The sequence below is a fragment of the Bubalus kerabau genome, chromosome 9 (genome assembly GCF_029407905.1).
Source record: "Bubalus kerabau isolate K-KA32 ecotype Philippines breed swamp buffalo chromosome 9, PCC_UOA_SB_1v2, whole genome shotgun sequence".
Classification (NCBI taxonomy): Eukaryota; Metazoa; Chordata; class Mammalia; order Artiodactyla; family Bovidae; genus Bubalus; species Bubalus kerabau.
In genome coordinates, this window is record NC_073632.1 from 57826440 (window position 1) to 57839675 (window position 13236).

Here is a 13236-nt window from a genome sequence, read left to right on the forward strand (position 1 = left end):
AGAACCTTTGAAAGCCCACTAGATCCAGTGGTCAGGGCAGTGTCTGGTCAGAGGCCCTAGGTGCCCTGGGAAGGAGAGTCACAGCTCCCAATCCACAAAGGACAAACGAAAGGACATGCCCCAAAGACACTGGGACTCTTCTACCTGTTACCATGACACTCCCTCCTGCATGCCACCTGGAAGGAAGCAAGGCTTTCACTTACCTCGTGTCCCACACTCACCCACCCCCAATCCCCTCTGCATTTATTTTTAACATTCTGATCCTCAGAAGTGAAATGAAATAAATACAGGTGGGGGAAATTGGAGAGAGCAGGAAATGGGGAAAGAGGGAGGAAGACTTGTTCATGCCTCAGGCCTGAGGAAAAGAAAGAACTTTTGTCAAGAGCCTACTCTGCTTTAAGCAATGTTTGGGTGCTTCATTGTATTAACCTCCCCCCCTCCCCGAGTGCGATGATAGAGAGTATCATTCTCCCACTTCACCAATGGGGAAGCCACGGTGGGAAAAATGAGGCTCAGAGAAGTTGGTGACTACTTGAAGTCACACAGCTAGAAAGTGACAGGGTTCGGATTAGGCCCTAAATTGTCAGATTCCTCCAGGAAGGTAGCATGCTTGACCTGTGAGGGTGGAGGAGGAAAGCCCGCGTGCCTCTGTCCTCTCTGTGCGTCTAGCTCCTGGCTACCCTGAAGAGGGGGAACTTGGAATAAAATGATCAAAAGCTGTGCCCCAGGGATATAAAGAGATACCTGAGTCTCTTACAGAAGTGCTGGGCCTCACAGATGGTCTGCTCCCCTTCTCTCCCCATCCTCTGTCTCCATATCTACACTCTCTCATTCCTCTGGCCCCAAACTAGGGGTCAAATGCTGGGGAACCCCAAATGCTAGGGTTCCAGAACCACTGACAGGTATCCTTTCTCTCCCTGGGTACCACCTTTTCACACCATACCTGGGTTTCTTCTTTCTATCCCATGCTAACGGAATCGGGGATGTTATAAAGATCCCTTGACCAGTCCTGGTGTCTGAGTGATTTCCTGGGTCCAGCAAAGAGACCAAGTTTCCAGAGCCTTGAAGACAAGGGCTAACACCCCAAAATATGGACTCATTTTTCCACTCTACCTTCATTGGCTGAGCAGCTGCCAAGAACAAAGGCCACATCTCCCAATACCTGGCAAACAAATGCAGTATTGTCTCATGAATCAATTGCTTCTCTGAGGTGCCCACCAGTGTTTTTGGAGAGAAGCTTCGAGAACAAGTTGAGGAGCGGCTGTCCTTCTGATACTGGAGAGATTTCCCGAAAGAATCTAGACGTCATGAAGGAGGCAATGGTTCAGACAGAGGAAGCGGCTGCTGAGATTACTAGGAAGCTTGAGAAACAGGAGAAGAAATGCCTGAAGAAGTTCGAAAAGGCTGGCTGCAATTGCCCTGGCTTCTTCAGAAAATATTAGTGCCCCAGAGGAGAGTGAGAAGACAAGTGAAAGACCCAAAAAGAAGAAAAAGCAAAAGCCCCAGGAGGCTCCTCAGGAGAATGGAATGAAAGACCCATCTGTCTCTTTTTCCAAACCCAAGAAAAAGAAATCTTTTTCCAAGGAAGAGCTAGTTAGTAGTGATCTTGAAGAGACAGCTGGCACTGGAAGTCTTTCCAAGAGGAAGAAATCTTTTCCCAAAGAAGAACTAGTTAGTGACCCTAATGAGTCAGAAAACAAAAGGTCCCCAAGGAAAAGCAGAAAGTGTCTTCCAAGGAGGAGCCACTCAACAGTGGACCTGAAGAGGCTACTGCCCCCAAGAGCAGCAGCTCCAAGAAAAAGAAAAAGCTCTGAAAGTTATCCCAGGAAAGTTAGAATGGACATCTTCCTAGTGGGGCATAACTTACGGAGGTATTCCCTATCCCATCCTCTAAAGCCCAATAAAAATTAAAAAAAAAAAAAAAGATCCCTTGAAATATAGCAGCAGATGCACATCTAAGGCCCAAACTAAGTGTGTCTTCAAGGTCTGCAGAGTGTAGGGATTCCCCTGCCTAGGGTGGGAAGCCTGAGAGGGTAGATGACTGGAGACACTTAGGCAGACTCGGGGGTCTCTCTCTTTGGAAAGGGCAGAAGGAAATGGAAAGGGAGGAGATGGAGAGGGAGAGAGAGAATGATTCTGATGCAGGGAAGACTTTATAGAGAAGTTTTTAAAAATTAGATTCAATTGTGTAAAACTTAATGTTGACACAATGACAGTCTTTTGCAAATTTCCTGTGACTTAGAGCTAATTACCATGCATCACAGTAACAGCTGTATTTCATTAAATTTCAGAATAACTTGGGTACATCTTATTTAATTAATAAAACTCTTAACTCTTTATGTATATTCAAGTGAAATAGCTGGATCACAGATCCAAGTATTTGGCATGATTACTGATTGCAATAAACACACACACAAACATACATACAAATATACCCACGCACTTCCATACAAAAGCAACCTGTTTCAGTGTGCCCTGCCCAGCCCTGACAATCAGATGTTCCCAGGTAAGGTGACCTCTCCTTAGCATAAGAACGGTTCAGATTTAGTAGAGGATGATGGAGTATACTGACCTTCCTTTGGTCCATCTCACTCATCCGTGTGGGAGAGTTTGTGGTTCTGAGGAAACTCATACACCTGGACACTAGTATTTAACAAAGCTCCACAGTTGATTGAATAAAGCTTGCCAGTGTGCTTTTAGAATGCTTACTTTCTCATTAATTTACAGACAAACAATAAAACATAATAATCAGTATGTAAATTGAAATTATCAAATTAATCAAAATATGTACCAAACATAGCCACTATATTCATATGAGACTATTTAACGCTAGCAGATTTTCAGCAACGGACTCTCTTCTTAAAATAAAAAGCTTATAGATTAGGTAGGCAAAGAGTCAAGTGATTAAAAAATATATATATATTTTAATTTAATTGTTTTTGCCAAGAAGGAATATAAATTTTTCAGAAATTTTCTTCTTTAATCTTATTTAGGATTATATCCCATATAATCCTTTAAAAGCATATGAAATAAGAGATAAACTGAGGCAAGCTAAAAAGGATATGAGATGGGTTAGAATTATACTAATGAAATTTTAAATTAATAGCAATATAAATAATTATTGTATGTTATCAAGGACATTTTCTCTAATCAGCATTCTAAGGCAGCTCTGTCCAACAGAAAAATGAGCAACCAAGGCAAACCACATATGTAATTATAAATTTTCTAGTAGCCACATTTAGAAAGCCAAAAGGAACAGGTAAGATTAATTTTAATAATATATTTTATTTAATCATTATATAAAAATGATCATTTCCATATGCAATCAACTTAAACTTGTAATTAAGGCACTGATTTATTTTTTTATATTTAGTCAAATTCAAAATGTTGTGTACATTCTATATTTACAGTCCATCTCAATTCAGACAAGCCATTTTTCATGTGTTCAATAAGCCACATGTAGCTAGTGGCTGCTGAGGTCCTAGGGAAAGGTCAATTTCACATACATACTGTGCTACTATATTAGGTGATAGGGAAAAATGATGATTAAAACATGATTCCTGTCTTCAATGAAGGCAATGTGTAGGAAGTCTTTTGAACTAGGAATCTTCCTAGGGGGTCAAGGACTATTAGCCTATATGTACCTTTCTCCAAATTAGAGACTCTCTCCTTCCCCAAGTCACTTCACTCTCATCTGTCAGAAAATAAATATAATAAGCTGGTTCTATTAAAATAAGATACTCTACTACCACCAGTCAAAAAATGTTTTTATAAATATATAAACCTATGATGCCTACAAAGTAAATGAAACACCCTCCCCTCGATGTAGGGCTTCCCTGGTAGCTCAGACAGCATAGAATCACCTGCCGTGCCGGAGACCTGGGTTTAATCACTGGATTGGGAAGATCCCCTGGAGGAGGAAATGGCAATCCACTCCAGTATTCTTGCCTGGAGTATTCCATGAACAAAGGAGCCTGGTGGGCTACACTCCATGGGGTCACAAAGAGTCAGACATGGCTGAGAAACTAACACTACAACACTACAACAAAACATGACTCCTGTCCTCAATGAAGGCAATATGTAGGAAGTCTTTTGAGCTAGGAATCCTAGGGGGTCCAGGACTATTAGCCTACATGTACCTTTCTCCAAATTAGAGACTCTCTCCTTCCCCAAGTCACTTCACTCCCATCTGTCAGAAAATTATCTAAGTCTCAGTTTCCCCCATACTTTGAGATAGGTACTGTTCTTATTACTCTTTTACCAAGGGGGGAACTGAGACTTAGATTCCTCAACCAAAGTTACACATTGCAAGTGGCAGAATGCAGTACAATTTATATAACCATAAACCCTTAAACATTAGGATGTAACTCCAGGAAGTAGAAATCTTATTGGTTTTGTTCTTTGCTATAGACACTGTAATGTAATGAGTGAATGGATGACTTACAGTTGAGCATACCTAATCATTAAAATAGAGATTGCCCAAAGACAGGTTCAGTAGAATGGGAGGAGATGAGTGAATCAGGTGAAAAATAATGAGATCTCCCAGTTAGTTGGGCCACAACTTAGAGAGAAAATCTACACACTGGACCTCATAGGTATGTGTGCATGTGTATATGGACGGGGTGGAGGCAGGTATATACAATTGTTTTATTTTGTGCTTTGTGGCTATTGAAGCATTCTTAATGACTTTATGACTTGTTAGCAGCAGATTTTTTTCCCCAGATAATTTTTTTCTGATATTTAACTTGAAAATAGTAACAGGTAGCCATAAACTTGGTTCATTAGATTCATGACTATGGTTACTGAAAAATAGTTGAGGATTATTATTTCAGGATTTATTTCTAAAAATAATCAAAATTGTGTGAAACTGTCATTCAGATGTAAATAAATTCATCATCTGTTCTTTTGATTTATTCTCCACATCATGCTCCTCTTTGCCATGTACATATTCTTATCACTTTTCAGACTTCTTAACACTTTCTTTTTTCTTTAAAAAAGTCTAATTTCCTTGAAACTCATTCCTCCTTTTGCTTGTCCTAGTCATCATGAATAAATTGTGTATGTATGAAGGTGTCAGTGTATATAGATGAACGATGTGTATCAGAATACATTAAACTGACACTGTCAGTCTTCTTACAACACCAACCTCACAAGCATAAATTTCCTTTTTTTTTTTAAGAAAAAAAAAAATCTTCTTACAAAATGACATTCTCAACTACTTAAGACCAGTTTTCTGGGGTTATATTCCAAGTCAGTATCAAAACTTGCAATTTAATAAATGAGAAAGTTTTCTACCCAGAAAAGTTTCAAGGGAAAGTATTGATTACCTGGGTGGATGGAGTCACTCCAGAGGTACCACGTGAAGAAAAACAGGGATAGTGCAGGGTGTTTCCTGCAAGATAGTTTTTATTAAGTTAGTCTTAATTAAGCATTGACTTTTTTTTTTTTTTTTTTTGGTTGCACCATGTAGCATGCAGAATCTTAGTTCCCGGACCCGGGATAGGGCCCAAGTCCCTTGTGGTGGAAACATGGAGTCTTAGCCACTGGACTGCTGGGGAATTCCTTAAGCATTGGCTTTTGTTGTAATGTTAGAGGGAGCTGACCTGGATAAAAATGGCCCTTAGATATAATGAAATCATATTTAACAATTGAGACACTGTTTATATAAAAAGTTCTTAAAATAACCTCCTGAGTAAATATTAATAATATTTAAAATATGAACAATTTAAAAATAATGCTTAAAAGTTTTCAACAGCTAATATTTACCAGCCATCAGTGAATTCATATTTTCTTCCTATATATTTAACTAATGAGTCTATTAAGGACAGGAATATAAGTATATGTTACTTTGTGAACCTTGTGAAACACTAAATATTACTGGACACTAACTTTTCATGTTTGGCAGTCATATACCTGCAGGGCAAGCAGGCCACCACCTGCAATAGCTAACAAGACAAGATGAAGAACAAGGAGATTATTTTCCTTGACATGAATTTATTATTCAATTGATGCATTTCTGAAGTTTGAAATTAAGTGAATTGATCAAGTAAGAAATTTCTTAAAAATATGACGGATTCACAAAATTTTACTTAGAATTTTCACAGATGCATCAATTTGCCTTTACTTAGAATTCTAACATTTACAGCAGATGCTAAGTATTTGGTTTTGATTGACAACAGGAAAACAGTCACAGCCAAGATACAGGGCTTTTACTCTGTCAGATTCTTACTGATATGAGTGAAAATTTTAGATGAAAGCTTGCAGTTTACTTTCAGAGCTCTTTCTACACATAGTATTATTTCATAGATAACTTCCTTCCCCACTCTCTGAAGTCCCCATCTTCCTCAGAGAAGTTGAGAGCTGGGAGATAAAATAAAGCAAGAGGTACAGAGAGATAGAAGGGTGAAGATGAAGAGATTTGTGTTGAGATTTAAATAGCCCAGGAGTTGTCACTAACATGTTTAACATTTGTTAAATGTTTTAAAAAATTAATGTATAGCCATATACATTACACTCCCAAATTTTAGATGTGAGACTGTTAGTCTTGGAAACACACAGTGTGAATGTTGGCTAAAACTTGGGGAGTTACATTCCTGTAGATTCTATTTGGAGGAGAGATATTGAAATACATAAATGATTTGGGAGATGATGGATATGCTATACATAATTCATTGGAAAAAGTTTGCATATGTCTTAAACTTAAATCACTGTTTCCAAAAGTACATATGTTTGCCAAGCCTATTAATTTGAATATATAATCCATATTTTCTTTTTTAACTTTGTGAAAATGCTAAAAAGAAGTTGTCATAAAAGTTAAATTTTCACCTCTTATCTTGAACGCTAGATTTCTGTGTATCTCCTCAAATCACTCTTAAACATCATATTTTTTCATGACCTAATAACAGAATGAAAACTGAAATAAACTAATCATCTAGATCTTTTCAAATAGCCACGTTTGTTGTTTTAAAGACAACATGAGGTCACTGAGTGTGACTGTTTTTCTGCATGATATTTTCAGAGTTCAGTCAGTCATATATAACTGTTTTGCCTGAAAATACTTCTTTTGCTAAGTTTTTGCATATATTTAGGCATCAAATTTCAGCATAACAAAAGCACAAAGTTAACATTTATATTAGCTGATTTTTAAAGTTTGAAGTAACTGAATAGAAAAGTGGGAACATTAAGATGAAAATAGGTACTAACATTAAAAAAGAAGAATGAACGTTAATTTAGGTTATTGCCTTGAAACTACATGGTCGATGTCAGACTGCCTTGTAAAAACTATTTTTACTATCAATATTACCTGCAGAGCCATATATAAAACTCTCTCTTTAGCGGTGACCATCAATCTGACTTTTCCAGTTATCACTTCTTTGCTTTTCTTTATATTTTTACTGTTATTATATGTATCTGTGGAAAATTATTAAAGAGATGGGAATACCAGACCACCTGACCTGCCTCCTAAGAAACCTGTATGCTGGTCAAGACGCAACAGTTAGAACTGGACATGGAACAACAGACTGGTTCCAAATCAGGAAAGGAGTACATCAAGGCTGTATGTGGTCATCCTGCTTATTTAACTTATATGCAGAGTACATCATGAGAAATGCTGGGCTGGATGAAGCACAAGCTGGAATCAAGACTGCTGGGAGAAATATCAATAACCTCAGATATGCAAATGACACCACCCTTAATGGCAGAAACCAAAGAGGAATTGAAAAGCCTCTTGACAAAGGTGAAAGAGGAGAGTGGCTGGCTTAAAACTGGCTTTAAAAAGCTGGCTTAAAAAGCTGGCTTAAAACTCAACATTCAGAAAACTAAGATCATGGCATCCTGTTGCATCATTTCATGGTGAATAGATGGGGAAACAGTGGAAACAGTGACAGACTTTATTTTTTTGGGCTCCAAAACCACAGCAAATAGCAACTATAGCCACGAAATTATAAGTCGCCTGCTCCTTGGAAGAAAAGCTATGACCAACCTAGACAGCATATTAAAAAGCAGAGACAACACTTTGCCAACAAAAGTCCATATAGTCAAAGCTAAGGTTTTTCCAGTAGTCATGTAAGGATGCGAAAGTTGGGCCATAAAGAAGGCTGAGTACCAAAGAATTGATGTTTTTGAACTGTGGTGTTAGAGAAGACTCGTGAGAGTCCCTTGGACTGCAAGGAGATCCAACCAGTCCATCCTAAAGGAAATCAGTCCTGAACTTTCATTGGAAGGAGTGATGCTGAAGCTGAAGCTCCAATAGTTTGGCCACCTGATATGAAGAGCCAACTCATTGAAAAAGACTCTGATGTTGGGAAAGATTGAAGGCAGGAGGAGAAGGGGACAACAGAGGACAAGATGGTTGGATGGCATCACCGACTCTCTGGATATGGGTTTGAACAAACTTCCGCAGATGGCAAAGGACAGGGAGGCCTGGCGTGCTGCAATCTATGGGGTCACAAAGAGTTGGACATGACTGAGCAACTGAACAGCAACAAATATGTATCCCTAAAAATACTATACAGAAAGCTGAGCACAGAAGAATTGATGCTTTTGAACTGTGGTGTTGGAGAAGACTCTTGAGAGTCCCTGGGACTGCAAGGAGATCCAACCAATTCATCCTAAAGGAGATCAGTCCTGGGTGTTCATTGGAGGGACTGATGTTGAAGCTGAAACTCCAATACTTTGGCCACCTGATGCCAAGAGCTGACTCATTTGAAAAGACCCTGATGCTGGGAAAGATTGAGGGCAGGAGGAGAAGGGGACGACAGAGGATGAGATGGTTGGATGGCATCACCGACTCAATGGACATGGGTTTGGGTGGACTCCAGGAGTTGGTGATGGACAGGGAGGCCTGCTGTGCTGCAGTTCATGGAGTCACAAAGAGTTGGACATGACTGAGCGACTGAATGGAACTGAACAATATAGATTAGTTTTGCCTGTGTTTTAAAATTCTACCTAAATATTGTGTCTGTATATATTGTATCTGTTATATATTGTATCAGTTCCCTTCTAGTGCTGTACAATATTTCATTATGTCAATTTATCACTTCTGGTAACCATCATTTTACTCTCTGTTTCTATAAGATCAGCATTTTTAGATTCCACTTGTAGATGAGAACATACAGTATTTGTCCTTCCCATCTTATTTCACTTAGCACAATGCCCTTGAGGCTCATCCATGTTATCACAAAAGACAAGATTTCACTCTTTTTTATGACTCAATATTATTCCTGTGTGTTTGTGTATCACATTTTCTTTTTCCCATCAGTGCACACTGAGACTATCTCTATGTCTTGGCAAATGTAAATAATGCTACAATGAACATAGGAGTACACGTATCTTATGATACTGATGTATTCAGACCCTGATGCTGGGAGGGATTGGGGGAAGGAGGAGAAGGGGACCACAGAGGATGAGATGGCTGGATGGCATCACCAACTCAATGGACATGAGTGTGGGTAAACTCCGGGAGTTGGTGATGGACAGGGAGGCCTGGCGTGCTGCGATTCACGGGGTCGCAAAGAGTCGGACACGACTGAGTGACTGAACTAACTGACTGAACTGATTCATTTCTTTCAGATGTATACCCAGGAGTGGTACATTAAAACTAGTAGTTCTAGTTTTTAATTTTTTGAGGAAAGTTCATTCTGATTTCCATAGTGGTTTCACTAATTTACATTCCTACCAATAGTACAAAATGATTCACTTTTCTCCACATCTTTGACCCTTGTTCTTTTCTTTTTTTATAATGGCCATCCAAACAGATATGAGAAAATAACACATTGTAGTTTGATTTGCATTTCCCTGACAGTTTTGTTGACATCTTGTCATATACCTGTTGGCCATTTGTCTGTCTCCTTCGGAAAAAAATGTCTATTCAACTCCTTTGTGCTTAGTTGCTCAGTCGTGTCTGACTCTTTGCGACCCCATGGACTGTAGTGCATCAGGCTCCCCTGTCCATGGGGATTCTCCACGGAAGAATACTGGAGTGGTTTGCCATGCCCTCCTCCAGGGGATCTTCCCAACCCAGGGATCAAACCCAGGTCTCCCACATTGGAGGCAGATTCTTTACCATCCGAGCCAACTAGATTGCTTGTATTTTGCTAGTGAGTTGTATAAGTTCCTTACGTATTTTGGATATAAATCACTTATCAGATGGCTGGTTTGAAAATATTTTCTCCCATTCAGTATGTTATCTTTTGATTTTGCTGATTATTTCTTTTGTTGTACAGACTCTTTTTACTTTGATATAGCCCCATTTGTTTATTTTTGCATTTGTTCCTTCATTTTGATGTCATGTCCAAAAAATTCATTGCCAAGACAAGTGTCAATGGACATTTACCCTGTGTTTTCTTCTTTTAGTTTTATAGTGTATGGTCTTACATTTAAGTCTTGAATGCATTTAAATCAGCATATAAGCAATAAATGTGTCTTTGCATGCTTGCTGGTCATTGCCCTCAAAAATATTTTGATGATTTTCTGATACCTTAGGATAGCTGTTTTTCCCTTTAAAAAGGATTTGCATTTCTATCTACCCGGTATCTAGGGGGCTTTGCAGACCTGGACCACGTAAGATTAATTTCAGGCCTTGAGAGTCCATGGCCTGCCTACTCATGGTCTAAATCTGCAAGGATTCTTCTGGAGCTTCCCAGTGAAAATCTGCTTTTCTTTTCCTTCTCTCTCTCCTCTCCATTCCAAAGTCACCAAGGCAGCTCTCTCAGAGTTCTCAATGGTTGTGGAGGTAAGAAAGGAAAATGTAAATAAGGTTCATTCATAGCTAAGAATGTTGCCCCTGGGGTTCCAGCTCAGAAGAAGGGTTCTTCTGCAAACTTCCCCACCTTCAATAGGCTGAGAGCCTTGACAATTCCTCTGGACAAAATACAGACATTCAACCAGAGCTCAAATTGTTGTGGCATTAAGCGCCTTCTGGAGAAAGATAGCCTTGATGATTCAGTATTCCTCTTACCTTGTAGTTACTGGATCTCATCTAAAAACTAGCCAAGGAGGGCCCACTAATTTTTCAGATCTTGAATATTTTTAAATTGCTGTGTGTACACACACACACCCATATATACATTTTGCCCATAATATTTTTTTTCACTTTAATTTTTTTTTATGAATGGATAAGAAAGCTGTACATATACACAATGGAGTATTACTCAGCCATTAAAAAAATTAAAGTCATAATATTTTATTGCTTTCAGTGAGAGGGTTAATCTGAGTTACTCAGTTTACTATTACCAGAAACACTTAGATGGCATTTTTTTAATGTCTTTTATCAAGATGGTTGACCAAGCAAGTAATTTCCCGGCTCCATTGGTTTTGTTTATTTACTTTTTATTTTCAGGTTGGTTGCTGGACATTTTTTCCTGTGCCGTAATTCTGCTTTGAACATGGTCCCCTGAGTTGCTACAACACTTCCCTTACCACACTGTCCTTTACTGATTTAACTCTTCCTCATTCCTCAAGACAGGCCAGGAATCATCTTGGGAAGTCTTATCCCACTGCTTTTCTAAGCAATCAGAGTTGGAGTCTCCCATTCATTTTTATCAGAGATAGAGAAGATATACTTAACAACCTAGGCACTGTGGGGGTTCGAGCCAATACGACTGATGTGCAAGTCAATAAGAACAGATGCCAGCTGTAAACAACCAGCACCAGTGTGTCCTGAGTAAATATTAGCTGTGATTGAAGCGTGTACTACAATCAGGTGGAGAACACGTGCACATTATCCTGGTACACTGTTCAATAATTTACTGTTTCCATATCTCCTCTGGTAATTCATCACATCATATGGACAGGAAGCAATCATACTCACCCTGGAATCTTATGTTGCATGAGCTCTTGGTGAAAAGAAAGCCCCAATAAATATTTGTGGAATTAACAAAAACTTATATGGAAGGAATTACCTCAAAATTTCATTAAATAAATCACATCCTATTCCTTCACAGCTTTAACTACAGGGGGTTCATGGACAATGAATTTACTTCACTCATCCTGTTGTAACAGGATGTTACATCCTGTTGTAACACCTCTGCTGAACTTTTTAACAAATCATGGAATGGAGAGTTTGCTTATCAAACCCTCAGCATGGTGGATACTGTCATCCTTCCTTCCATGGTTGGGATTCTCTGTTCAACAGGGCTGGTTGGCAACATCCTCATTGTATTCACTATAATAAGCTAAGGGCTTCTTTTTCTTTTCCATCATTAACTTCGTTCTATACTTCCTAAATGAATCCTTTCTCCCTTGTAGAATTTTTCCTAATGAAATCAGATTTTGGAAACATTTGTTTAAGATACTTAAAGAGGATCTATAGATATTTTCATCATGTAAATATTTTCATCAAGTAAATGCTGAGTCACAAATACCAAAATGAAGAAACCTAGGCCAATGCTGACTGCTGAGTCAGTCAGTTTTTAGAGCAGCAATTCTTATTCTTAGCCATACATTAGAACCATGATGGAGCTTTTAAAAATCCTAACACACAGTTTTTCCCCCAAACAAATTAACTCTGAATCTCAGGCAGCAGAGCCCAGGCAAGGATTGAAACTGTTTCAAGGCAACTATTTTATTTTCTGGCAATAAGAGTTTTCCTAAGAGGCTGATCTGGTTTGGCTGGTAAAAGAGACTCTTCTGCACTCATTTGGGCAAGAGAGAGACTCTATCCCAATCACCCAAACATTCAAGCAGTCATGCATGGTGGGCTATTCCCTACAATACAGACCACCCGTGTGGGTCAAGCTGAGAGGCATCTGCTCCCTATCACCTCCTGCCTTTCTGTCACAATCCCCACCTAATTCAGCTAATTTCCTGCTTCCTCTCAAACCTACAGCATAAGGTTTAACTTGGAGCATGAAGAACAAGTTACAGTTGGCCCCCAGTATCCATGGGCTCAGTATCTGCAGGTCCCACACCTGCAGATTCAAGCAATTTCAAAAATATCTTGAAAAAAATTCCAGGAAGTTCAAAAAGAGCAAAACATGAATTGACCATGCTCTGGCAGCTATTTCCATAGCATTTACATTGTATTTAATACTGTTTACATAGTATTTTCATAGCATTAGGTACTATAAGTAATCTAGAGATGATTCAATGTATTAGGGAGAATGTGTGTTGGTTATAAAGAACACGGCACCATTTTATGTGAGGGACTTGAGCATCTTCGGATGTTGGTATGGGGGGTCAGGGCGGTGGCTGTCCTAGAAATGATCCCTTGTGGATATAGAGGGACCACTGTACTTG

The 13236-nt window shown here is 39.0% G+C and overlaps 1 protein-coding gene across 1 annotated transcript in view; it reads left to right on the top strand.

Annotated features, from left to right (window-relative positions):
- The first annotated feature begins 1307 nt into the window (after positions 1 to 1307).
- Positions 1308 to 13236, top strand: part of MCHR2 (melanin concentrating hormone receptor 2) — a 38035-nt gene continuing 26106 nt past the window's right edge. The window contains 3 exon segments of the mRNA XM_055591417.1: positions 1308 to 1403; positions 2994 to 3071; positions 12001 to 12172. Coding sequence (XP_055447392.1) covers positions 1308 to 1403; positions 2994 to 3071; positions 12001 to 12172 — 346 coding nt within the window.